Raw genomic sequence first — 26,682 nt, 5'->3', positions numbered from 1 at the left:
TAACCACATGTTCAATATTATGGCTTATATGTAAGATTTATTATTTTAGAGAAGGTTAACTGTGGCACAGTCAGTGCTATGGTTGGGGTAAATATAGTAATGTTTAGTTTTCTATTTTGTCCTACATGTGGGAGAAACTAAATGTATGTTATAAATGTTTCCTATATAAGAAAATGAATATAAATTAATATCAAAATAATTTCTAATGACTGTGATTCACTCATTTATTCCTCCACTTATTTATTCCTTGCTAAAAATCCAGAGGTTTAGTGTCTGTATGTCTGTAGCATTGCTTTGATCTTCCTAGCTTCGTCCAAAAAAAAAAAGAATTTTATTAATAGGATTTGTTTTTAAGGATCCATGCTAGTTCTTAGTGATCTCTACTTTCCTTTTTGAGTCTCCATACATCATCCTTTTAATAGTCTCTTGAATTTTGCCAAGGATAAACAATAAGTATATAATCTTTGGAATCCAAATTCTTCCCTGGGTTTTATTTTTGGGGGGAAAAGGTTTTTTTTTTAATTTATTTTTACATTTCAGAATATTATGGGAGTACAAACACTTTGGTTACATATAATGCCCTTGCACTGCCCAAGCCAGAGCTACAAGCGTGCCCATCCCCCAGACAGTGCGCTCAGCACCCATTAATTGTGAATTTACCCATCCCCTCCATCTCCCTCCCAGCTGCCCGGCACCTGGTAAATGTTACTTCCATGTGTGCACATAACTGTTGATCAGTTAGTACCAATTTGATGGTGAATACATGTGGTGCTTTTTTTCCATTCTTGTGACACTTCACTTCAAAGAATGGGCTCTAGTTCTATCCAGGATAATACAAGAGGTATCAATTCACCATTGTTTCTATGGCTGAGTACTACTCCATGGTATAAATATACCACACTTTATTAATCCACTCATGTATTGTTGGGCACTTGGGTTATTCCTACATCTTTGCAATTGTGAATTGTGCTGCTAAAAACATTTGAGTGTAGATGTCTTTATTACAGAATGACTTTTTTTCCTTTGAGATTCTTCCCTGTTTTAACAGACAAGGTAATACTTTCATTTGCAGGCCTCAGGATCCACCCTGTTCTTCATTTCCTCAAAGATCACTGACAAGTTCAACAATCTCACCACAAATTTGTCAAGCATCCTGGTCATCAGTTCATCACAGCCAGAGACAGGAACTCCTGTGCAAAAGCTAGACCAGCTAGTGGATGGATGGGAGACTCCACATGCCAGAAATATTAATAATCTGCTTTGACTTCTTAGGTTCCACTCTACTTCTGCCAGGACTATGCACTCAGTGTGTTTTTCTTTCCTGCTGTAATTATCCAGTCTCACTCCAGGTATGGACCCCTCAGCTGTTCCCTGACAATTCCTTCTACCTGTAAAAATACACCCATGGCACCAGGACCTGATTTAAGTCAGGGCTCACCACTGGGCGACATTATGCAGGTGATTTAACTTCTTGTTAACAAACCCACAAGGGGGGTTTACTGTTGCTGGCTGCACAGAAAGCCAATTACTGACACAAAGATTGTCAAGGAAGAATTACAGTGAACTATCTATTGGCAGGGGAAGCTATAGACTGCCTCAAATCTGCTTCTCCTATTAACAGCAGGGTCAGGGGGTTTTCTGGAGGTGAAATGAATATTGCAGGAGGAGAGTGAGCATCACTATGTGTTTGCAGTGGAGTGCAGGGCACGCAAGAACAGTGAGAAATCATGCTAGTACATAGGTCTGTCAAAACAAAAAAAAGTCAAACTTCGTAAAATAATTTTAGAGAGATTTACTCTGAGCCAAATTTGAGGACCATGACCGGGAGCCACACCCAAGAAGCGTTGAGCAAGTGGACTCATTATGACTGGATTACAGTTTGGTTTTATACATTTCAGGGAGACAGGGGTTACAGGTAAAGTCATAAATCAATATGTGGGAGGCATACATTGGTTTGGCCTGAAAAGGTGGGCCAGCTCGAGGGAGGGGGCTTACAGGTTATAGGCAGGTTTAAAGATTATTTGGCTTGTAATTGGTCAAAGACATAAAGCTTTGTCTAAAGGTTTGGAATGGGCCTGGCATGGTGGCTCAGGCCTGTAATCCTAGCACTCTGGGAGGCCGAGGCAAGCAGATCATTTGAGCTCAGGAGTTCGAGACCAGCCTGAGCAAGAGCAAGATCCCATCTCTACTAAAAATAGAAAGAAATTAATTGGCCAATTAAAAAATATATAGAAAAAATTAGCCAGCATGGTGGCACATGCCTGTAGTCCCAGCTACTAGGGAAGCTGGGGCAGCAGGATTGCTTGAGCCCAGGAGTTTGAGGTTGCTGTGAGCTAGGCTGACGCCGCAGCACTCTAGCCCAGGCAAAAGAGTGAGAGACTCTGTCTCAAAAAAAAAAAAAAAAAAAAAAAAGGTTTGGAATGTTTTTAACGTAATGAGCTGTTTATCAGAGATAAGCCACCAGACATATATTTGATGTGTAAATTGAGGTCCTGCAGGTTTATCTTGCATATCCTTAGGCCTGTTAAAGTCATTAAAGGATGTCTCCAAGAAGGGAGGGGCATGATGAGGCATGTCTGACCTCCCTCTTCCTGGCAGGCAATTTAGTTTTAGGATATTCCTTTGGCCATGAGGGGGTCCATTCAGGCAGCCAGTGCAGGGAAGGAGGGTGAGCCTTAAAATTTTATTTTATTTCACAGGTCACATGACTTTAAAATGGCACAAAAGTCCTAGGGCTGTAAGTCCTAGCCTTGTATGCCTGCTGTGTGGGTCCTTGGGCACAATCTGTGGTGGAGAATCGTTTATCTTGTCTTTTCTGGACAAATGGGTGGTGTAAGGCTTTGTGGTTATCTCCTGACTGTAAGGAGGCTCTGCCATTTCTGGGAAACTGAAAAGAGAATGATCAGTGCAACAGAAAGTTACAAAATTTTGGTCAGCAAATCTTGCTGGCCTGGGAACTTGAGACATAAGAGAACTACAAAAAAAAAAAAAAACCTATAAAAAATGCTTTCTTGCTTATGAAGCCGGTTACACCCTTTGGGACTCTTGTTTCCTCAACTGTAAACTGGAGGCTAACGCCGGCCTTCTGTCTTCAACTCCCCAAATGCATGTGTTTGTCCCGGCCACAGGGCCCAATTATTGGTTGTTTAGGAGTCCCTGATTCCCACAGACCATCAGCCACTTAAGGGCAAGCCAGGCCCGCTCCCCCCATCTCCTGACTCCCTTTCTCATCCCGGGACTGTGCACACAGCTAGCCTGGGCCCTGCTCCACCTGCTCACTTGCGTGGCCAAGCCAGTATGCTAGTCCGTGTGTGCGGGCAGGAGGCCACGCTTGGTGCCCGCGCCCTGCCCAGGAATGAAGTGTCCGGTCCCCGAAGGGCGAGGCCGGTGAGCAGCGAGAGAAGGCGGGAACGCCAGCTGCGCCCAGCGGCCGTTGCTGGGCCACCTGCCTCTGCAGTCCGGATTGGTTCTTTCCCTGGTAACGCGGCCGCTCTAGCCAATCGACAGCGAGGCCGGTGGGGAGGCCCCGCCCCGGCCCGCGGGATCCCGCGCTTTCTCCAGGCTGGCGAGTGGCTTGCCCAGTGCGGAGTCGCGGGCTGGGGCCATAAAGGGTGGCGTGCGCTTATGCCCAGCCTGGCCTCTGGGACGCTGTTAGCGCCCTGGCTGGGAGGCCGAGGCGTGTGTGCCCTTGGACAAAACTTCTTCTTTCTGGGCATCAGTCTCGCCATTCTCACAGTGGGGTTGGCGGACCGGGACAGTCTGCGAGGCAGAGGCGGGGAAGAGCGACGGGGTGGCCATCTGGGGGAACCAAGGGGTAAACCGCCTGCACGGAAATGGGAGTGGAGAAGGGCACAGAGACAGCCGTAGGCGGGGCGGTCCCTGCGGAAAGGCGGTGGCTCGCGGGTCCAGTCGCCCCACGTGGGAGCCGGCAGGCCCCGCCCCCGGGATCTCAGCCGCGCTGCCGCCCGCGCCGACAGCACTGCACGCCCAGCCGGCCGCGCCTTCGGATCGAGCTCCGTCCGCGCTTCCTCCACACGCCCGCCGCCCGCCGCCACCCAGAGCCGCACTCGCTCCCGTGTTCTCCCTGCGGTCCGGTGAGTCCGGGCCCGCGCCCCCGAGTCGCGCGGAGCTGTGTGCTTGCCGCTCTTTAATTTCCCTTCTCTTCCAGCTTAGTTTGTACTTTTTCTCTCTGTCCTTGGTTCTTTCTCTTTGTCTCTTTCTCTCACTCTTAGTCTAACTCCCTTTTGTTCTCTCCCTCTCGCGTTCAGCGAGCCGTAACTTGAGCCTCCACCCTTCCTCCCCTCGCCGCGATGCCCAGTCCAGCCTTGGGTCGGGGCTTTCGGGACGCGTCAGTGATAACCGTAATGACCTTTCCCTCCCAGCCAGCGACAGGCCGTGTGCCCCCAACGTCCCTCCTGGGGCCGTTTCTTCTGGGAGGTGACTATGAGCTGCTCATTGTGGCCTTTGCAGGGCTCGCTTCCTGCCCCAACATACTCCCCGAAGCTCGATTTGGGCCCTAGCTGACTCCCATTTCTTTGTCCCCTCGTGACCCTCTCACAACTCTCCCGCTCACAGAGTCTGATGACTGCGATGGGGGATGCTTATCTAGAGTACTGAGTGTTGCAAAAGCAGAAGCTTGGAAGAGACCCAATTTGTGATACTAAGCAGACGGGGGAGGGAGATGGGCCCTGTTCCTCACCTCCCACCAAGGCCAGGACTGATTGGGCTTGTGTGTCTTGGGCACGTGCCTCTTTCTTTGCTGGAGTTGGTCCTTTAAGGTGGATTTCCCTTTCTAAACTCTCCTCCTTTTCCCTTCCCCACAGGACACATAGTATGACCATTAGGTGTTTCGTCTCCCACCCATTTTCTATGGAAAACCAAGGGGATCAGGCCATGATAGCCACTGGCAGCTTTGAAGAACGGGACGCCTTTAGAGAAGCTTGATCTTGCAGGCCTCAGCGTGAGGCCTCAGCGTGAGACCTTACAAAGCCGGGTAAGAGTCCAGTCTAAGGGAGCGGTGTCTTCCTGCCTCCTCCTAGCCCTGTGGGCTAAGGGCAGGAGTCAGCAGGACATTAAGAAAAATAACCACCACACACCCCAGTGAAGTGGCTCTTCACAGTTCACAAAGCACTTTCATACATCCCTGGCCTTTAAGCTGACCCTGACAAGCCAAGGATGGTGGTCCCCATTTTATAAAGGAGGAACCTGAGGCCCAGGTGGAACAGTGATTGGCCATAGGCCAACCTGGGAGCGGCAGCAGAGTAGGACAAGAACCTATGGTTCTAGCTTCATATTACTGACTCCAGCTTTTGACTGTCCCTGAGACTGAGATTAGTGATCAGGTGTACTTTTGGGGCTCCGAAACTGGTTATTTGGGGACTATAAAATATGATTAACCTTTTATAGCCCTGTGTTTTACTGTTCTGCCATTTGAGCGCATCTTCACAAAGCCTCAGGTGGGCCAGGCTCCAGGGAAACGAATAAGATCAGGTCTTGCCCTATAGGAGGTCCCGATGTAGTTGCTATGGTAAGTATCCTCTTGATTTCCCTGTTTGCCCCAGCCACCTGTGGAGAGCAGCCCAGGAGGAAGAAGCTGGCTGAGCTGTTTGTTTCCATGGGTCTGTGTATTCATAATTGATTCCTACCACATCCTCCCTCCACCAGCCAGCTCTGCTCGCCTGAGCCTCAGCAACAGATGCAGCCAATCAGGCTAGGCTCAGAGCAGCTGTTTCTATGAAGTCTGAGAAGCAAGCTCAGGGGAAGGAGCAGGCCACCCTCCCCGACTGGGGTGCTGGGCTCACTTCCTCCTGGGGCAGTACAAGATGGTGTTATCTAACTCAGAACAAAATGGAGATTTGGTTTCCTATATTACTCGAGAATCACTTAGCATTATTTTAAGACCCAGCTTATTGTTAACCTTGTCTAAGAAGTCTTTTCTGATCACCAACCTTTCCTTTTAACTCTCTCCCAATCAATTAGTTGTTCCCTCCCCTGCATTTTGAGAGTATGTCCTGTAAGCCTCAAATGCGGCTTGGATCACCTGCCCACTCCCTGTGCCTCAAAATAAGTCCCCTCTAGGATAGATGTTGTCTCCTGTGTTTCAGTGAACCAGTGCCCAGCAAAACAATCTTGTTGAAAGAATGACTCTAGAGGCTGGGTGCAGTGGCTCACGCCTGTAATCCTAGCACTCTGGAAGGCTGAGGCGGCGGATTGCTCGAGGTCAGGAATTCCAAACCAGCCTGAGCGAGACCCCGTCTCTACTAAAAATAGAAAGAAGTTAATTGACCAACTAAAAATATATATACAAAAATGAATTAGCCAGGCATGGTGCCGAATGCCTGTAGTCCCAGCTACTCAGGAGGCTGAGGCAGTAGGATCGCTTGAGCCCAGGAGTTTGAGGTTGCTGTGAGCTAGGCTGATCCCACAGCACTCTAGCCTGGGCAACAAAGTGAGACTGTCTCAAAATAAAAAAAAAAAAAGAATGACTCTAGAGAGCCTGAGCTCTGTAGTGGCTGGGGATAGAATTACTGATGGGCTGGGAGTCATCTTGTCCTTTCCTTCTTGACTTAAATAATTCTAGACCCATGAGAGCTGCTACTGCTTAGTAATGCAGAACATGAGGCTGTGGGTCTGTGCCTGTCAGGTCTTGGTGTGCCTTAAACCATTCTCCACTTCTCTCGGCCCTCTAGGTAGGTCCAAAGAAGCAGGAATGTGGGCATCATCAGGGAGATCTCCCAGATGGTCTAGCAGCTATTTGTGAGGCAGCACCAAGATCGCCCTGATGCAGACTCTCCCTGCAGTGAAAGGGAAGAAGCCCTTCACAAAATATGGACTCCTCCAGCAGGAATTGCTTCTCTAGCCCCTACTTGAGTACTTCTGGAGCTCACTCTGATTTTCCCTCATACGGCCACTTTGAGTCCTACTTGGGGACATAGTGATATCAGGAAAGGTTCGGGTGGGGGTGGTGAGCAGAGGGCCTGGAGACACTGTTGCTGATGGGGCTTCTCTCTCTACCCTTGTTAGACTCCGGCAGAGTTCCTCTATCTCGTCTTGTTGCTGATTGAGAGTGCCCATTTCTCCAACTTTTCTCCATCTCCTGGGAGGTAGCAGGAAATCATCATCATGGTTGGGTTCAAGGCCACAGATGTGCCCCCTACTGCCACTGTGAAGTTCTTAGGGGCTGGCACAGCCGCCTGCATTGCAGATCTCATCACCTTTCCCCTGGATACTGCCAAAGTCCGGCTGCAGGTGAGGGGATAAAGCCTGGGGGTGCTGATGGCGTCTAGTCTACACAGACTCTTCAAGGGCCAGTGAGGTGTTTGGGACTGTAAACTGAGGAGCAGTGGGATGGTAGGTGGGGAGGGCAACCTGCTTATCCCTATAATCGCCCTGTTTTGGCCTTGCAGATCCAAGGAGAAAGTCAGGGGCCAGTGCGCGCTGCGGCCAGCGCCCAGTACCGTGGTGTGCTAGGCACCATCCTGACCATGGTGCGCACGGAGGGGCCCCGCAGCCTCTATAACGGGCTGGTTGCTGGCCTGCAGCGCCAGATGAGCTTTGCCTCTGTTCGCATCGGCCTCTATGACTCCGTCAAGCAGTTCTACACCAAGGGCTCTGAACGTGAGTATGGGGCTGCATCATAGGCGCCTTATTTTTTTCTTGGTGATGGCTGATCTTAATTCATTTAGCTGGATTAGCCCCTTTAGGGCCCTGATCCTCCACATGATTCCTGAGCACCTAGACTATGCCAGGCTCTGAGCAGACATCATCTCATGATGTTCCCCACCACAACCTTGGGAATAGGTGGTATCATCCCAGCGTTACAAATGTAGAGATTGAAGCTTAAAGGATGGCAGGGTGCAGGGCAGCTAGGCCAGGGGCACACAATGGGAACCAGAAAAACACACCCAGGACTCTTGCCTCCGAGGCCATCGTTCTTCCATTTCACCTCCCTAGCATGCCATGCTAACTCTGCATTTTACACATGAGGAAACTGAGCCACAAACAGAAGGTTGACTTTCCCAAACTCAAGTGGCAGGAATAAATAGATCTGGGCTGAGAACCCAAGTCTTAAGAGTCCCAGTCCATCAGAAAGCCACGTCTCTCTCGGCCTTAGTTTTCACATTTGTCAAGTGGAAATGATTCTGATTTCTGAAGACTGGTAAGCAGATTAAATGAAAATGTTTTATGAAGGAAAGCACTAAATCTCATTTTGGTTTTACTCTGCTATGTCCCTAGCAAGTAGACATTCACAGTGATATTTTGTTCATTATGAGTTCTTAGAACAAGAGCTTATCTGGACCCTATTAAAGGCGGGAGATGATAGTGACGTGTTGGTTTGGGAAAGGAGAGATGAGGTACAAGCCAGCTGGCCACTGACCACCATGGTTTGCTCACAGATGCCAGCATTTGGAGCCGCCTCCTAGCAGGCAGCACCACAGGTGCCCTGGCTGTGGCTGTGGCCCAGCCCACGGATGTGGTAAAGGTCCGGTTCCAAGCCCAAGCCCGGGCTGGAGGTGGTCGGAGATACCAGAGCACTGTCAGTGCCTACAAGACCATCGCCCGAGAGGAAGGGTTCGGGGGACTCTGGAAAGGTGTGTACCAGTTGTTTTCCCTTCCCCTTTTCCTCCTCCCCCATTCCCTGGTTTCACACAGCCTCTCCTTCCTCCTATAGGGACCTCTCCCAACATTGCTCGTAATGCCATTGTCAATTGTGCTGAGCTGGTAACCTATGACCTCATCAAGGACACTCTCCTGAAGGCCAACCTCATGACAGGTGAGTTAGGTTAGATGATGCTGAGTCTCACCTTAACCCCTAATCCAGGAGTGGATGTGGGAGTCTGGTTGACACCTGAAGACCACAGCCTTTCATCCTATTTGAACTTTGTGTGGAGACTGAGATTGTATCTCTTACTTGCCATATTGAAGCCAACTGGGATGGAGCTCCTACTTTGCACATCAAGGAACTGAGGTGGTGCCAGATTGGCAAAATGACTCAGGTCCTCAGAAGAGGTCCCAGCTGGAGTCTGTCTCTTTAAACAAGAGACAGAGAACAAGAACCCCTAGCTACTTAAGTATAATTATCTTCTCTTCTGGAATGGTGGGTGAGGAGGCTTGACTGCCTTGCCTGCTCCTCCTTGGCAGATGACCTCCCTTGCCACTTTACTTCTGCCTTCGGGGCGGGCTTCTGCACCACTGTCATCGCCTCCCCTGTCGACGTGGTCAAGACGAGATACATGAACTCTGCCCTGGGCCAGTACAGCAGCGCTGGCCACTGTGCCCTTACCATGCTTCAGAAGGAGGGGCCCCGAGCCTTCTACAAAGGGTGAGCTTCTGATCCACCCCACCCAATCCAGGCCTCCTGGCTACCCATACCTATCACACAGGTGGAAGAGAACCACCTGGAAGTGAGTGGCAAACAAGTGTCAACTATTTCTGATCCTGGTCCTAGTATTTCACCAGCATTCACTCATCCTCTTAATTCCTTCCTCCCAGAGTTGCTGTTAGCACTTTTATAGATGTTAAAATGGAGACTCTGGATTCTTGCTCATAGCCACACAGCGGTGAAGCTAGTTCATTGAGTCCTCCCAGCCCTCTTTGGGACAGAGCAACTGGGTTGGATTGGACTTCAGGGTCGGTGGGGGAAGCGAGAGGTGGAAGTATCCCCTGTGACCTGTGTTTTTTTTCTCTCCCTTAGGTTCATGCCTTCCTTTCTCCGCTTGGGTTCCTGGAACGTGGTGATGTTTGTCACCTATGAGCAGCTGAAACGGGCCCTCACGGCTGCCTGCACTTCCCAGGAGGCTCCCTTTTGAGCCTTTCCCACTGCTGACCTGATCATCTCTGGCTTTAGCTCTAGCTCCAGCCAGGCCCTGCTTCCCTGTTCCTCCTTCCATCCTTCCCTTCCCTCTTTCCCCACCTCTTTCCTTCACTCCTTTTCCTACCACCTCCCTTTCCTTTCACCACATTGTCACCCCCTCCCTACCTCATCTCCCCATAGTCTCTGCACTGGTGAAGCTGAGCCCATTTGATAGCATGGGAGAATTCCAAAACCTCAGCCCCTTAAAACATTCAGCCCGAATCTTTGTCCTGCCCCCCCAGCCCAACCTGCACGTGCCCCATAAAGCAAGCTCAACCTTGGTGTCTCCTCCCTCTCTTGTAGTTGTTACCAGAGGTCTTGGTCCAATGGGTCCTTGTGGCACCTGGTGGGCAGGGGAGGAACCACCTGACTTTGAAAGGGGTGTGACCCACCTTCCACCTCCAGCATCCAGTCTGGGGCCCATGGAGGTCATCTATTCCAGACCACTTCTCTGCAACCCAGGCCCTGGGCTAAGGTGGCAAGTGCAGGAGCAGCTGGAGAGACTGCAATGGCTTTACTCTCACCTTGCCTGCCTTTCCAGTCCTGCAGAGAGCCCCAGGCTGTTTATCTGTGCAGTCAGTGCTCCTGTTTGCCCTGCCTCTTCTGAGTGTCTCAGAAGATTTAGAGGAACCTGGGAATCTTAGATGTTGTGGACTGACTTGATTCCATTTTACAAATGGAAATTCACCTCTCCAAAGTCCCAGCCTAGAGAGAGAGCGCGCAAGTCAGGCTGCTCCTCCCTGCCCGCCCCCCCCCTTCACACCCAGAAGAGGAAGTGTTGCTGAACTGGGTGGGGCAGGTCCTGACTCAGCAGAGGTGGGGTTCAAGCTGCAGGGCAAACAGAAAAGTGTCTGCCTGGGGATACTTCCTGTTTGGAGTCTCACTCTCTCCCTGCGCCAGGGATCCTGAGGAGGAGTTGATAAGCAGGGCTTTGCCTGCACAGGGGTCCTGGCCTTGTCCCTATTCTCAGAGGCAGGAAAGCAGGTGGGCAGGGTTACTACTGTTCAAAGGGCAGAGGACTGTGAGGTCCCAGAATCCTGAAGCATCTTGTGTAGGGTTAGGCCCTTAGAATTAAGTCTTCCAGCCTCATTTTGTAGGTGCCTGAAGAAGCTGAAGCCTGAGACAGGTCATATAGGGAAGAATACCCAGAAAGTCAGCAGCTGGACTAAGACTCAGATTCCTTTCTCCCCTCTGGACTCTTCCCCTCAGGGACCAATGCTGGGGGTCCTTGCTCGGAGAACATGACCTCCTCCTCCCCTAGCCCAAGGCAGCTGGCACTACTGCTCTTTCCCCTCTTTATTAGCCCCTTGGTCAGAGCCTGAGGCCACACCCTTCAGTGTTTAGATGAGGGGGCCAGGGTGTTAGACTGGTTCCTAGAGAAGGAACAAGGCCCCAGGATTCCTCAGCTTACTTCCTAGCTCACAAATTGAGCTGAGGCCTCATAGTCCCCAGGTGGGACAGGGTTGAGTGGCATGAAGCAGCAAGCCAGGGTGGGGTGCACAGGCAGCCTGCCAGGCTGTTCTCTGTTAGGCTGCAGGGAGTCAGCATAAATGGAAGACCTGGTCACTGCCACATGGACCTTAATGCTCACATTAATCCACGAGGCAGGCCAAAAGGGCACTTTGCTGCCCAGGCATGTCTGTCAGTAGAGCTAAATAGGCTGGTGAGGGCGAGCAATCTATCAGTTTTATGTCCCAGACACTGGAATGGACACAAGGCCACCAGATTGTCATGGTGCTGGGTATGGCCTTGGGACAATGAGCCGGGAAAGGTGGTAAGAACCACTGTTAAACATAGCAATAGGCCTCAGTAACTCTGGTTATGGGTAGGTCACTCCTCTCTATAAAGTGGGCCTATGATGAGCCCTGTTTATCTTACAAGGTAGCACTGGACATCACTGAGTCATAGAAATCTCATAAAGGGCTTTCATAGGCCAGGCGCAGTGGCTCATGCCTGTAATCCTAACACTCTGGGAGGCCGAGGCAGGCGGATTGCTCGAGGTTGGAAGTTCAAGACCAGCCTGAGTAAAAGTGAGACCCTGTCTCTACTATAAATAGAAATTAATTGCCTAACTAATATATATAGAAAAAATTAGCCAGGCATGGTGGCACATGCCTGTAGTCCCAGCTACTCGGGAGGCTGAGGCAGCAGGGATCGCTTGAGCCCAGGAGTTTGAGGTTGCTGTGAGCTAGGCTGACACCACAGCACTCACTCTAGCCTGGGCAACAAAGTGAGATTCTGTCTAAAAAAAAAAAGTAAAGGGGCCGGGCGCTGTGGCTCACGCCTGTAATCCTAGCTCTTGGGAGGCTGAGGCGGGCGGATTGCTCAAGGTCAGGAGTTCAAAACCAGCCTGAGCAAGAGCGAGACCCCGTCTCTACTATAAATAGAAAGAAATTAATTGGCCAACTGATATATATATATAAAAAAAAAATTAGCCGGGCATGGTGGCGCATGCCTGTAGTCCCAGCTACCCGGGAGGCTGAGGCAGAAGGATCACTCGAGCCCAGGAGTTTGAGGTTGCTGTGAGCTAGGCTGACGCCACGGCACTCACTCTAGCCTGGGCAACAAAGCGAGACTCTGTCTCAAAAAAAAAAAAAAAAAAAAAGTAAAGGGCTTCCATATAGCTTGAGAACAGGCTTCCTTCTGAGCCTCTCAACAAGGAGTGGGCTTTCCTGCTGCCCTGGAGGACACAGTTCGAGAGTTTCTCAGCATTAGCCTCATAGCCCCTCATCTGCTCAGGGCTTGCTCAGAACAGGGCAGCTACCACCACCCCTTTCCACCTGGGGCCTGTCTCAGGGTAGAGTCTGCTGTACTCATCTGGCTTCTACAAAAGGCCTGTAAAATAGGGGTTGTAATCTTTAACCCTCTTAGTGCGTCTAGGGCACAAAAGCCGATATTTCAGCCCGCTGCACTAAGAGGGTTAGAAAAACTAAGGCCCAGAGAGGTGGAGTGATTTGTCCAAGGGCCCACAGCTGGTTAGTAGCACACCTGGGATTCGAACAGGTGTGTCTGACTCCAAAGCCCAGATAATTTTAACTACTCTGCTGAAATGCTTCCTAAAGCCCTTGTCCCAGTCTTCATCTCAAGATGTTTCTATTGCTGCATTCTCCATGATGATTTAAACATGGCTGTCAAGTGCTACTAACCTCCATTTAAGAAAAAAACCTAGGATGCAGTGGCTCATGCCTGTAATCCTAGCAATTTGGGAGGCTGAGATGGGAGGACTACTTGAGGCCAGGAGTTTGAGACCTCATCTCTACGAAAAATGGAAACAAATAGCCAGGCATGGTGGCACATGCCAGCTCCTAGGGAGGCTGAGGCAGAAGGTTGATTTGAAGTTGTAGTGACCTATGACACCATTGCATTCTAGCCCAAGCAACAGTGAGACCTTGTCTCAAAAAAAAAGTTTTAAGCTGACATGGTGCTTTTGGAGGTAGAATTCTAAGCTGTCTAGATAATATGGGGCCTTTCCTGGCACCTCTGAAGCTACTACATGGAGTAGCCACCAACTCTCCATAAGCCTGGACCTGTCCTAGCCCAAACTCAGACTCAAGAGGGGAGCCTTGGGCTGGACGCTGTGGGTCATGCCTGTAATCCTAGCACTCTGGCTGGAAGGCCAAGGCCGGAGGATTGCTCAAGGTCAGGAGTTCAAAACCAGCCTGGCCAAGAGCAAGACTCTGTCTCTACTAAAAATAGAAAGAAATTAGCTGGAAAACTAAAAATATATAGAAAAAATTAGCCGGGCATGGTGGTGCATGCCTATAGTCCCTACTACTCGAGAGGCTGAGGCAGAAGGATCACCTGAACCGGGAGTTTGAGGTTGCTGTGAGCTAGACTGACGCCACGGCACTCTAGCCCAGGCAACAGAGTGAGACTCTGTCTCCAAAAAAAGGCGGGGGGGGGGGGGGGGGGGAGGAGCCTTTCCCCTGGCACAGGAGAAGCATATGCACTGCTGCTGACTTTGAGGAGTCAGGTGTGGTCTGCACAGGCCCCGTTAGACCTGGAGGCTGGAACTCCTCCAGGCCACATTAGCAGCAGTGCTGTCACCCTGAAATCTAAGCAGTGAGTTCACCAAGCACTTTCAAATCAATGATCTCACTTAATCCTCAAAACACAGTTGTGAGGGGGTGGGGGTTATGAGCTCTGCTTTACTGACAAGACAAGGGCACTTACTGGTCCACAGAGTAAGTGGCAGGGCTGGGGCCAGAACTTAGGTTTCCTGCCTCCTAGACCACCCTGCTTAGAGACAGCCCAGGACCCATCTCAGACAGGCACTGAGGCTAGAGAGGTAGAAATCAGAGCTATTTCCAGAGCTTATGCTCTTTGTTCTGCCTCTCTAATCTAAGCAAGGTGAGTCTGTGGAAAGTGGCCTTCAAGGTTAAGACAGCTTTACTCCTGGGCCTGAGTGACCTGCAACAAATGTTTTCTTTTTGTGCTTTCATTTTCCTGTCTCTATAATGTGACCATATCACACTTCAGAGACTGTCCCTTCTGTCATAAAAAGAGCAGAGCCCTGTGCCACTCTACCAAGGTGGCAGCACAGAGACTGAACACAGGGGGCCTGTGTATGCCCATGAAGTGAAGACAGGGACCCAGGCACTGCGCTCCTGAGGCCCTGCACTTCCCTCAGCCCCACAAGAAGGGCCAGTATACAACATGCTTCTGGGTGTAACTGGAGCGTAGGAAATAGATCTTTATTATGTCAGTTTAAGCCCTATGCCAACGCACCCTCATGTCCCATCAGTGCAGCAGGCTGGTTCCCCCGCACACCGAGGCTATGGGTAGGGTGTAAAATCTAGCTAACCTCCTCCCACCCTGCTCTCTCCCCAGGCCACCACAGTCATGTCAGCAATGCCTGGCGCAGCATCTGTTTCTTCTGGGGTGTGAGGCGGGTGGGGAACTGGATGTCAAAGAAGATGAAGAGGTCTCCCTTCTTGGTGGGGTCCTCAGGCAATGGCATCCCCTCACCTGGCACCTTCTTGAAGTACTTGGGACTGAGACAGGAAGATGAAAGAAGGGAGCTTAGAGGGCAACTCAGAGCAGTACCTCGGCTGGTCCCTGCCACCCCTGTTCACATAACTCCAGGAAGGGAACTATAGCCTCCACCTGGAATGGCTGTTTCCAGCCAGAACCGAGTGGCAGGGAGAAGAGACTGGCTTATTCCAAACAGCTTGCTCCCTCAAAAACCTGTTTATAGGCCGGGCGCGGTGGCTCACGCCTGTAATCCTAGCACTCTGGGAGGCCGAGGCGGCAGATTGCTCGAGGTCAGGAGTTCAAAACCAGCCTGAGCAAGAGACACCCCCCCCCCCGTCTCTACTATAAATACAAAGAAATTAATTGGGCAACTAATATATATAGAAAAAATTAGCCGGGCATGGTAGTACATGCCTGTAGTCCCAGCTACTCGGGAGTCTGAAGCAGAAGGATTGCTTGAGCCCATGAGGCAGAAGGATTGCTTGAGCCCAGGAGTTTGAGGTTGCTGTGAGCTAGGCTGACGCCATGGCACTCACTCTAGCCTGGGCAACAAAGCGAGACTCTCTCAAAAAAAAGAACTGTTTATACTGAGTCTCTGATGGAGGATTCCAGAAATCTTGTTTTAGATATGGAGAAGAAGGTTGAGCAGATTCTGGGGAGGGGCAGAGGGCCTTTCTTGGAAAAGGATTTAGGAGATGATGCAACTCAGAGCTCTAATGGGAGGTTTGAAGGGTGGAGGCAATGAGGATAACCCAGCACTGGGGGCCTCCAGCCCTTGCAGCAGCTTGTGAAAATTAGAAAAGGCATTCCTTTTGCCAGGTGAATGTAGCCTGCAGCTAGGCCAGAGTGTGGGCTAGTTTCAGGCCTCTCTCACCCCCTCAGCAGGGGCCCCTTGTGCTAGGTGCAGCCCAAACAAACGTACTGGGCAGACCTGTCTGACGCTTCCCACTATGTCCCAGACCAGCCCTATTTTTGGCTTCTGGGGCCCAAGGAAGATGGACTCACTGCACAATGTCGTTGATGGGGATGTTGAGCAGACGGTCATCTAGGGTCTTCACCTCCACAGTGCAGCAGGTGAGAGCCTGGGGACAGTTAGGGCCAAAGGTGGCAATGGGAAGGGTCACCATGGCCATCCCTATGTAGAAGGCAATGTATGAACCCACTTGGTGCCACATCCTGAACTGAGCAGCTCACGGTCTGGCAAGTAAGACTGATGTTGACATAAGTTTTTTGACAGAGATGGAAATAAAAGGGTGGGAGGCAAGGAGGGGCCTCTAACCCATTCCTGAGTGGGGCAGGAAGAGGCAGCAGTGGCGGTAGCAGTTGATGAGGGCTTATAGGGTGAGGTGGGTAGGCAGCACTCCAGGCAGAGGGCCCAGCAGAAACAAGGAACGGAGGTGTGAGAAAGTGCCACACGGGCAGGGCTGCCAAGTGGCACTGGGCTGGAGTGCAGGGTATGAGGCCATCAGTGGCCAGATGGCCTCGAATGCCATGCAAAGATATTGAGGAGTGTGGCAGAGTTAGATAAGTGTGTGCAAAGATCGCTGAGGACAGGAGCCTGGAGGAGACGACAGGGAGGCAGGAGGGCCTGCCCCATCTATCCAGGTGGTGGGATTTGATGAAGTGAAGGGAGTTGTGGGAGGTGAAATCGAGGAGATTTAGTGACTGACAGCAGGTGGTTGGGGGAGGGGAGGCAAAGTCAAGGCCAGCCCAGGTGGGGCTCACTCTGGCCCCCATGCCCTACTCCTGCGCTTTGCCCACTCACCTTGCCCAAAGGGATAGGGCTCACAAAGAAGAGGTTGTCGTTCTCCCTGCGGAAGCGAGGGTGTAGCTTCTCCTTTACGATGAAGATGATGTCGGCTGGGATGACGTTGGGGCCCTGGGCAGGAGAGGCCAAGGGGTGACAAGGACTCATTGGCTGTGTGACCTTGGCCAACTTCCTGCCTCTACTTGTCTCCATGTCTTCATCTGCACAATGGGGAGATTAGACCAGGTTTTCTGGAAAGGCCTATTCAGTTTGGCCCCCATAGCTTCTGCTCTGAGAAGCCTACCCAGATGAATGCCCCCAAAGTCACTTCTCTTCTACTGAGCATGTCCCAAGTAGAAGCTTTCAGCTGGAACAGGACACTGAGCTAGGCGTCAGACAATTGCCTGCAAGTCTCTGTCCTACTGGTAAGGAGTGACACCCCTCACCAACTTAGTTAAGTCACCAAAATGCTGCTGATGTCTCTTCTGGGCATGCAGACAGAGGAATCAGACTGGCCCCTACCCCAAGGAGCTCCCAGTCCAGTGGGGAAAGAGACACACAGTGGATCCTCAACATGTCCGAGACTGCGGAAGCCCAGAGGCTGGGGCTCAGAGGGGGTGCTGACCTGTGTGGGGAGGTCAGGGAAGGCTGCCGGGGGTGGGGGGAACACTGGAGCTGAGACTTGAGGGTGTTTTTGAAAGCAGATGTTTTATAGGTGAGAAAGGGGCAAGAAGTATAGGCAGAAGAATTAATCTCTCTTGGCTCTGAATACTCCATCACTCCTCAGGACTTAAAGACTCAGCATGCCTTTGTCAATAATTTTATGTTCTTATTTAATAATACTTAATAATTAAAATTATTATTAATAAATGGCATCTGAGTAGCTCCTATACTTGAGCTTTATTCAGAGAAGCAGTGAAGAAGAGCAGGAAGAGCACTGAGTTATGGCTGGGTTCTCCTCTCAGCTCTCGTGCCCTTGCCCTGGGCAAGTCCCATCCCTCCCCAGGCCTCGGGTTGCCATCTGTAAAATGGGGATAGCCTCTCGGCTGCCCACTCACAGAGGTCCTGTGAGGCTCCTTGGAAGGAACATTAGGGATCATCTCACCCACTCTGCAGACTGATCTCGCTACTAGCCCAGGGCTCACAGGGCAGGAAAAAGTATTGGCTCCTTTCTCCTAAGTCTTCCCACCACCTGAGCCCAGGTAACAACCTTGATCAGCTTCTCTCCCTCTCACCTGGTCCCCTTCCTTCTCAAAGGTGATACGTGTGCCCTGTCTCCAACCAGGCTTCACGTCGATAGTCAGAATCTTATCCTTGATGGTGGAGGAGTACCCGTCCTCGTTCAGCACCTGCAGCGAGGTGGCAGGTGTGGGAGAGGTTTGCTCAGGATTCCCAGGAGCACAGGTAAGGTTTGCTGGGATTTCTATGAGCACCTAGTTGGCCTTTGCACACATGAATGATACACTGCGGGATTTGAACTTGGGCTCAATCCTCTAGCAATGGGAAGGACCTGCCCTGAGCCATTCCCTTCCCATGCTGTTGCCATGGGAACCAAGAACTTATGATTCCAGGATGGCAGGGCATGCCATGGGGCTGGGGCGGCTGAGGCCTGGGATGCCAAGCAGTCACCATGAATTGATCAAACCCACAACTCAAGTCCTGGCCACAAACAGATACACAGTGAAAATGTATCCAGTCCCTCTCCAAATCCCAGAAGCTGGGCCCTGAACCTCCAACAGGTCTCTTAATCCCAAAGGGAGAAAGACCATGGAGGTCAACATTTCTGAGCCTCACCCCACCCTTCTTCCCCTATTATGTCATCCATCCATCTGGACATGCAGATGGGCGCATCTGTGGAAAACATGGCCATGTCAGCATCTCCTCTGCTGGGCAAAGGTGCAGGAGCATTGTTCTTGTACCAGGTACAGGGCTGGGCCAAGCCAAGGAATGAACTCTGGGGCACTGAGAGTCTCCCTCAACCAGTCACCCTCCATGCCCACACTGCTCCCTCTAACTCATGAGGTGTACACTCTGATGAAATCATGAGGGCATGGTGGGGTAACGCCCAGGGCAGAATGCACAGGGGACTCCTCCCATTCAGAACCCTGTCACTTCCCACAGGGATGAGACTTAACGGAGAAAGAGAAAGGGGATGATCTCGTTCCGGTTAGGAAGGCTGTAGGGAGGCACTCTTACACTAGGAGAGAACCAGGCTGATACCCTCAATTGTCCTTCCAAATTTCAGATTCTAGAATTCTAAGATCCTAGGTTTCTAAATCTAAGATTTCAAATTCCACGAGGGATCATCCCCGAGCCCTCCAGTTAGGGTAAGGGAGGAAGTGACTGGTGAGGTTGCGGGGGTAGATGACGGCTCCCAGTAGGAGCAAGTCAAGTACTCACCCTTCGTGAGATCTTAATTTTTTTGGTGCAGCCAAAGAATAAGTCCTCCAGGGACAGGTAGAGGTCCCGTTCAATTGGGGGGTCCTGCTTCTTGACCCCTCGGCCCCGGAGCCCCCCAAAGTTCAAATCTACCTCAATTCCTTCTGAATCAAAAAACTCTGCAGGAGGTATGGAGAAGAGTAAGAAAAATTGTGTTCAGAGACTCAGATTTACAGTGTCTGACACAAACACACATACACACAAACCCCTAATGGCAAGAGTAAGAGAAATTGTGTTCAGAGACTCAGATTCACAGTGTCTCTGTCTCTCTCTCTCTCTCTCACACACACACACACACACACACACACACACACACACACACACACACACACCTTAATGCCTGGCATCCCATAACCACCTCTCAGACTGTTTGACCAGGCTAAAAAGCTGTCCTCAATTGCAGATCCAGTGTTTATCATTCCTTTCACTCCTCACTGCTTCACCTCCACTTAGGACATCCCCCACGTCCCTGACTCAACCCGCAACAGAGAGGACACCAGAACTCTGGCTGTCTCAGGAAGGAGAGGCGCGCCCTCTCGTGGCAGCGCCTGGCAGTGCCGGAAAGTGTTAGCTGTGGGCGGGGACGGTCGAGCGCGGGTCCTCGCTCCCTTTCCCCAGGCTCCACTCCCCTCCGCTGTCCAGCCCAGCCCACGACCGCTAGAGGCCCCAGCCGGCAGCCCTCTCACTCAGATCACCGGATGATTTTTTTTTGAGCACCCGATTCCCTGGATTGAACCCCTTTCGACTTCGCATGGCTAGAACAGTATCCGTTTCTGCAACTGTTCCCTGGCTAATAAATGGTACTATTTGCATATAAATGAATAAAGAGATCTCTATATATACTATAATATATAAAATAATCTCCAAGATGTAAGTGAAAAACTCAGTGTATACCATGTAGTCCATTTTCATAACAAAATAAAAGGCTTATGTAAAAAATGAATATAGTCTCATAGATGTGTAGAATATTTCTGGAAGGATTTGTAAACTTTTAACAGTGGGTGGCCACTTCTGGGGAAGGAAATGGAGGGCTAGAATTTCTTTTCAAAGAAATTCTGTTTTACTTTTTTTTTTTTTCTTACCATGTATTATACTTACATGTGTGTGTGGGGGTATAATATATATATTTTTAAAGTAAAAATAAAAAACAAAACTACTCAAAGAAAAGCATGTTTTATAGGTGTGTCTTTTCCCAGTAAGGCAAGGGGTGGGGTGAGACCTCTTACCACTGAAGGGGTTGTCTCCCCCGAAGAATTCATGGAAAACCTTTTCAGGGTTGCCGTGGAAGACGTAACCAGTCGTCCAGGGGGTCTGGGATCCAAACTCCAAAGGAATCCCGCCCTTCAGGCCCTCCTCTCCAAATTTGTCATAGATGCTTCTCTTCACAGCTGTGGATATGTGTCACTTTGAGGAGGGGTCCGGCTTTGGGGCTAGATAGATGGATGCGGCTGGGAAGCAGGAGGACATGGGGAAAGGGAAGGCACTTCTTTCCCAAGTGCCTGCTGTCTGCCAGTCTTCAGAATGAGACCCTAGAAGTTAGGGGTTCAATTTCATTCTGGTTGGACCCTGGTATGGCCCATACAGCCAGAAGAAACTTGGGAAAGACAGGTGTTTGCTGGGGGTGGGATAGGAGTGGGGAGGAAGAACTGGAGGCCAAGGGTCAGGCTATAGCCCTGGGATTGGCCCTAATTCAGTCATCATAGACGTTGTCTTATCTGGGGCAAATAGAATCCTAGAAACTTGAAGTTTTAAAATCTAAGAATTCTAGAGCCCCCAAATCCTAGAGCTTTTTTTTTTTGAGACAGAGTCTCACTTTGTTGCCCAGGCTAGAGTGAGTGCCGTGGCATCAGTCTAGCTCACAGCAACCTCAAACTCCTGGGCTCAAGCAATCCTTCTGCCTCAGCCTCCCGAGTAGCTGGGGCTACAGGCATGTGCCACCATGCCCGGCTAAAGTTTTGTATATATATTTTTAGTTGGTCAATTAATTTATTTCTATGTTTAGTAGAGACGGGGTCTCGCTCAGGCTGGTTTGGAACTCCTGACCTCGAGCAATCCTACCGCCTGGGCCTCCCAGAGTGGTAGGATTACAGGTGTGAGCCACCAAGCTCGGCCTCTAGAGCTTTGAAATCCTAGAGTCTAAGGGCTCTAAAGTCCTGAAAACTCGGGGCTGGAGAAACCTTAGTGATCCAGCTGTACCTCCGCACAGGAGCTGTGATTACAGTCTTCAGGACAAGCCCTCAGGAAAGGCCCACGGCCACCGCCCTGTGCTGGAGCTGGTGATGCCAAGAGATGACATGGGCTGCGTGGTTTGTGGAGACATCCTTGAACTACCCCTGGCCTTTCTCTGCCCCTTCCTACTCCTGCTGGTCTTGGGCAGACGGAGACTCAGGCACTGGGGGAGTCTGGGAAGGACAGCGCCTGCCCAGCTTTGACCTTCTTCCCCTCAGGAGCAGGCACCTCACTCTGCTCTTCCCAGGAAGGTTCCAGCCCTGCAGGGCACGGGTGGGGGATGGGGTGCGCGCCCAGCTCCTGCACTGCCCTGACTGGGTGAGCACCTCAGCCGAATCCTGGGCCCCGCACGCCACGTCCTCCAACCTGCATCTACTGAGAAAGGACAATTCTTTACTGTTTTCTCTGTCTAGATTCTAGGCGGGGAAGAAGACGTTTGCTCTCTGTAGGGCCCTCTCAGAAAACCCAGCCGTGTAGAGACTTCAGAAACAATGTTGAAGGAAGGGTGGGCAACAGAGATCTCCCGGAGTGACCCCTCCTGCTCAGCCCCACAGTCACTCACGGTCACTGAGCACGTCGTAGGCCTCTGCTATCTGCTTGAATATCTCTACTGAAATCGGCTCACTTGACTTCAACGGGTGGTTCCTAAGGGCGAGTTTCCGGTACCTAGAGGAGGGAGGGTGAATGCAAGTCTTAACAGCTGACCTGTTTCTGCAGGCAGACCAGAGTTCAGAGCTGGTGCTAGTGTCTACTGCCCAGCTGTGAATCAGGGGTGTCTTCACAGGCTGTGGTGGCCGTGGTGGCGCATCGCTCAGATCTACTGGAAGAGTGCCTGTGCAGGAACCGGTGACTATCTCAGCAGCTGCCCCCTGGGTATCTGTGGGGAGGCTACAATCCCCCAAGCTCCCCCAGCCAGTGCCTAAGCAGGGCCAGGGATATCAGGGCTGGCCCATTCCTGCAAGACACAGGACACCTCCAGTGGCAACCTTTGCTTGACAAATCCCCACCAACCTGGCTGAGATTTTCTCAGATTTTCTCACACTGCAGCTCTCCCACCCAAGCCTCCTTCTCTGTCTGCTGTCGCTGCTATCAGGCCTGCACTGTGCTCTGAGGGCTGTCCCTGCACACTCCTGCTCCCTCCCCTTACTTCCACAGGGGTCCCCCCCCCCCATGCATTTCATGCACATCTAATCCCATGTCTAATCCTTCTGCTTCTTAGCATGCCAGAACTGACACAGGCTTCTTTGGGAGCATGAGGCCAAGGCGGTGTGCAAAGGGCCTAGCACAGAGAGGCCCTCACGCCTGTCAGACCTTGGCTGCCCCCACCCACTTCTGTGCTCGTTCTTCCCCACTTCTGTTTCTGCCCAATCCCATCAGTGACGAGAAACCCACAGCATATGGGGATGTATGGCAGTGTCCCAGGGAGAGAGGGCATGGACTGGGTGGTTTGTAGACAGTTTAACCACTTTGGTACCAGCGTCAACTATAGTCAACAGCCACAGAGGAACGCGCACAGCGACTTTACCTGACAGCCGTGATGTGACTTTTCTTATTTTCCATTTATCAAAATAAAATTGTGAACATTTAAAAATAACGTAAAGGCCGGGCAAGGTGGCTCACGCCTGTAATCCTAGCACGCTGGGAGGCCGAGGTGGGCGGATAGCTCAAGGTCAGGAGTTCGAAACCAGCCTGAGCAAGAGCGAGACCCCGTCTCTACTATAAATAGAAAGAAATTAATTGGCCAACTAATATATATAGAAAAAATTAGCCGGGCATGGTGGCACATGCCTGTAGTCCCAGCTACTCGGGAGGCTGAGGTAGGAGGATTGCTTGAGCCCAGGAGTTTGAGGTTGCTGTGAGCTAGGCTGACACCACGGCACTCACTCTAGCCTGGGCAACAAAGCGAGACTCTGTCTCAAAATAAATAAATAAATAAATAACGTAATGAAAACGTATATGTATATGCTACCTATTCTGATTTACATTATAAGTAAAGCTGCCTGTGAAGTAAAATAAGCTTTCAGTGCTTTAAAGCTTTCCTCATCACACAAGAGCAAAACGGACTCGTCAATGCACAGCACAAACTACCGTGCGGACTGTGAGTGCCGGCTGTGGGCGAGGTTTCGCAGCCGATGAGCGCCGTACCCAAGTGGGTAAGTAGTTGCTGAGGGCACACAGCTGGCAGGCAGGGAGCCTGGATTCACATCCAGCTCCTTCCAATGGGAAGCTGTGGTTACCTTCTGTGTTTCAACTGCCTCCTTCCTGGGAACTTTCCCTAGATGGGTCCTACTGGCCAGTGAGATCTCCGAACAGTGGATGACATTCCAGAACAATTGTTCTTGAATTGTTTCTTGAGCTTGCATCTTGTTTCTCCAACCACACTGCAGACTCTCCACTTGCCCCTCCTAGATCCCCTCCAGGACCTGGCCGGGATGCGCCACAGTCAGTGGTCATGGAGGCTGAATGCTGGCTCTGCCTCTTACCGGGTGCATGGCCTTGGGATGCTAACTGCAGCTGCCTCTCGGGGTTGTTGCGAGGGTTACACGAAACAGTGACGGACAGAGCTCAGAACAGCACCCTCACCCTCAGTAAACGTAGCTATTCTCACTGCCCGACTTGATTGAGACTGAGTTATTCTAGACTCCTTTTTTTCTTTACCCTCCAATGATCCACTTAATCCAAGTCGCTTCTCTCCCCTCGCTCCAGCCCACTGCGCTGCTTCACGCCTCATCTTTTGCCTTGATTACAACAGCATCCTAAGGATCCCTCTCCCTCTGGTATAACCCTCCACAGCACCCTGGATGTCCTCTTTTGTGACACTCATCGCAGTAGTGGCGACGTATTCAGTGTCTGTGTCCACCAACAAAATTAAGCGGCATGCGATAAGGAAGCATGTCTGTCTGATTCAGTTATATTTCCAGCTGCTACTACTGCCACTACATGGCACTTAACCCATAAATATTTGTTTAAAAAACATTTTTTTTGAAAAATGTACTGACTTTTGTCCTAGACTTTCTTAGGAATGGACCACAGAGTCCTTAAGACCTGATGGAAGTGTTCAGAAATACAGTGTAGTCAATGCCAAAAACCTATATGATGGCCAGAATGACACAGCCAGCTAGCCAGGCCACTCTCTTGTGCACAAGCCTCCGGTTCTTCATGATATTCAGGGTGAAGTTCAAATGGGTCCTTTGTGCCCCTTTCACAGCCTGGAAAACCGAGGCACCCAGTAGAGGAGACAGAACACAGAGCATAAAGCAGGATGGGTTGGGAACAGACCGAGGAACAAAGGTGTCCAATTTTCCAGCCTAGGCCCTAACCCAGCCCAAATCCAGGACCTACGTATGCAAGAAGTAAAAGGAGGGCCTATAATCCTAGCATTTTGGGAGGCCAAAGTGTAAGGATAGTTTGAGGCCAAGAGTTCAAGACCAGCCACCCGAGCACCATGGGTCATGCCTGTAATCCCAGCACTGTGGGAGGCTGGGGCAGAAGGATCGCTCAAGGTCACTAGTTTTGAAACCAGCTTGAGCAAGAGCGAGACCCCATCTCTCCTAAAAATAGAAAGAAATTAATTGGCCCACTAAATAATATAGAAAAAATTAGCCAGGCATGGTGGCACATGCCTGTAGTCCCAGCTACTCTGGAGGCTGAGGCAGGAGGATCGCTTGAGCCCAGGAGTTTGAGGTTGCTGTGAGCTAGGCTGACGCCACGGCACTCTAGCCCCGGCAACAGAGTGAGACTCTGTCTCAAAAAAAAAAAAAAAGAAAGAAAGAAAAAAAAGAAAAGAAAGGAAAAAATGAGACCAGACTGAACAAAAGCAAGACTCCATATCAACAAAAAATATAAAAAAATATATTAGCTGGGCGTGGTGGTGTGCGCCTTTAGTCCCAGTTACTTGGGAGCTTTAGGCAACACCATGGCACTCTAGCCCTCTAGCCCAGGGGACAGAGAGAGACCCTGTCTCCAAAAAAAAAAAAAAAAAAAAAGGCAAAAGAAGAAGCAAAATTTATCTTCAAGCTCTAGGAGAGCTGGTTTGGAAGAGATGAGGGCGGGCCGCCCCAGCACACCCCTAAGGCCTGGCTCCCACGCAACTTACGCCTTCTTGATCTGGGCATCCTCTGCGTTGCGTGTGATCTGGAGCACAGCGTAGTAATCCTGGCCCATGTCTGGCTGGCAGTGAGTCTGTGGCTAGTCCTCACACCCCAGCAGGACTGTTAGTATGTGTTCCTCTGTAGCTCTTGACAACCGCACAGGGGCACTCTGGGAGTTGTAGTCCTGCCTTCCCAAGCAAACCGCCATCCCAGCTCTGCCTCTTGGAATAGCAAAGGGAACAATTGGGGGAACTGGGGCTGATTCTGTGACCCTGATTAAGGTCACTCAACTCAGAAATCGAGTGTCACAGAGCCCGGTTTTGTTGGTTTTGTTTTTAAGGAGAGCAGCATTAGCTGCAATTAAAACTTTTTAGAACAAATGCATTTGACTAATTTTATAAAATAAAATTTTTGGCTGGATGTTGTGCCTCACGCCTGTAATCGTAGCACTTTGGGAGGCCAAGGTGGGATGATCGCTTGAGGCCAGAAGTTCGAGACCAGCCTGAGGGAGAGACCCCAGTTTCTACAAAAATTAGAAAAATTAGCCAGACATGGTAGTGATCGCGTGTAGTCCCAGCTACTCGGGAGGCTGAGGCAGGAGGATGACTTCAGCCCAGGAGTTTGAGGTTACTGTGAGCTATGATGACACCACTGCATTCTAGCAGCAGAGACAGAGTGAGACCCAGTCTCGAAAAAATAAACAAATAATTTTTATTTTAGAATAGTTTAGATTTTCAGAAATGTTGAGAAAATAGTACAAAGTTCCCATATATCCCCAACACAAGTTCCCCTGTTATTACATTTAGGTAATATTAACTATTTAAGTGATAGTCATATCTCCTTAGGCTCCTCTTGGCTGTTAGGGTTCCTCAAACTTTCCATGTTTTTGATGACCATGACAGTTTAAGGAGAAATAGTCAGGTATTCTGTAGAATGTCCCTCAAATTTTTAAAATGTTTTTCTAATGATTAGACTGGGTTTTTGGGGTTTGGAAGGAAGAGGACAGAGGTGAAGCACCATTCTCATCACAGCATATCAAAGGTACTAGCGACATGACTTAGCACTGATGACGTGAACCTGGATCACCTGGCTGAGGTGGTGTCTGTCAGGTTTCTCCACCATAAAGTTACTTTCTTTCCCCCTTTTCTTTCTTTATTTTATTTTATTTTTTTGAGACAGGGTCTCGCTTTGTTGCCCAGGCTAGAGTGAGTGCTGTGGCGGCAGCCTAGCTCACAGCAACCTCAATCTCCTGGGCTTAAGCAATCCTCCTGCCTCAGCCTCCAGAGTAGCTGGGACTACAGTCATGCGCCACCATGCCCGGCTAATTTTTTCTATATATATTTAGTTGG

General features: G+C 50.4%; 2 protein-coding genes across 3 annotated transcripts; one reads left to right on the top strand and one right to left on the bottom strand.

Moving 5' to 3' along the window:
• Positions 1–3,947: 3,947 nt before the first annotated feature.
• Positions 3,948–10,134, top strand: UCP2 (uncoupling protein 2). The gene is made up of 8 exons (XM_012744861.3): positions 3,948–4,094; positions 4,824–4,993; positions 7,024–7,248; positions 7,407–7,617; positions 8,397–8,591; positions 8,672–8,773; positions 9,142–9,322; positions 9,695–10,134. The coding sequence occupies exons 3-8, from the start codon at positions 7,123–7,125 to the stop codon at positions 9,807–9,809; spliced, it is 930 nt and encodes a 309-aa protein (XP_012600315.1). The 5' UTR covers positions 3,948–4,094; positions 4,824–4,993; positions 7,024–7,122; the 3' UTR covers positions 9,810–10,134.
• A 4,388-nt stretch (positions 10,135–14,522) lies between these two features.
• Positions 14,523–25,469, bottom strand: DNAJB13 (DnaJ heat shock protein family (Hsp40) member B13). 2 transcript variants are annotated; one of them, XM_012744860.3, is made up of 8 exons: positions 25,339–25,469; positions 21,805–21,908; positions 20,240–20,401; positions 18,975–19,132; positions 17,810–17,923; positions 16,593–16,706; positions 15,833–15,909; positions 14,523–14,847 (listed from the first exon to the last, which is right to left on the bottom strand). In XM_012744860.3, exons 1-8 carry the CDS (start codon positions 25,404–25,406, stop codon positions 14,694–14,696), a joined length of 951 nt encoding a protein of 316 aa, XP_012600314.1. In that variant the 5' UTR covers positions 25,407–25,469; the 3' UTR covers positions 14,523–14,693. The 2 variants fall into 2 exon arrangements, with proteins under 2 accessions (XP_012600314.1, XP_075858424.1); XM_076002309.1 differs by lacking the exon at positions 21,805–21,908 and having other exon boundaries at positions 25,339–25,442.
• Positions 25,470–26,682: the final 1,213 nt, after the last annotated feature.

The sequence above is a fragment of the Microcebus murinus genome, chromosome 4 (genome assembly GCF_040939455.1).
Source record: "Microcebus murinus isolate Inina chromosome 4, M.murinus_Inina_mat1.0, whole genome shotgun sequence".
NCBI classification, from domain to species: domain Eukaryota; kingdom Metazoa; phylum Chordata; class Mammalia; order Primates; family Cheirogaleidae; genus Microcebus; species Microcebus murinus.
Note: the sequence above shows the minus strand (reverse complement) of the source record. Positions and strands in the feature narration are given on the sequence as shown.

Excerpts from the sequence above, each read along its gene's own strand:
- UCP2 (XM_012744861.3), top strand. The coding sequence starts at position 7,123 with ATGGTTGGGTTCAAGGCCACAGATGTGCCCCCTACTGCCACTGTGAAG. Across the intron at positions 8,592-8,671 it reads GTTCGGGGGACTCTGGAAAG|GGACCTCTCCCAACATTGCT; the intron begins GTGTGTACCAGT and ends TTCCTCCTATAG. Across the intron at positions 9,323-9,694 it reads CCCCGAGCCTTCTACAAAGG|GTTCATGCCTTCCTTTCTCC; the intron begins GTGAGCTTCTGA and ends TCTCTCCCTTAG.
- DNAJB13 (XM_012744860.3), bottom strand. The coding sequence starts at position 25,406 with ATGGGCCAGGATTACTACGCTGTGCTCCAGATCACACGCAACGCAGAG. Across the intron at positions 21,909-25,338 it reads GATGCCCAGATCAAGAAGGC|GTACCGGAAACTCGCCCTTA; the intron begins GTAAGTTGCGTG and ends TCCCTCCTCTAG. Across the intron at positions 14,848-15,832 it reads CCCATCAACGACATTGTGCA|TCCCAAGTACTTCAAGAAGG; the intron begins GTGAGTCCATCT and ends TTCCTGTCTCAG.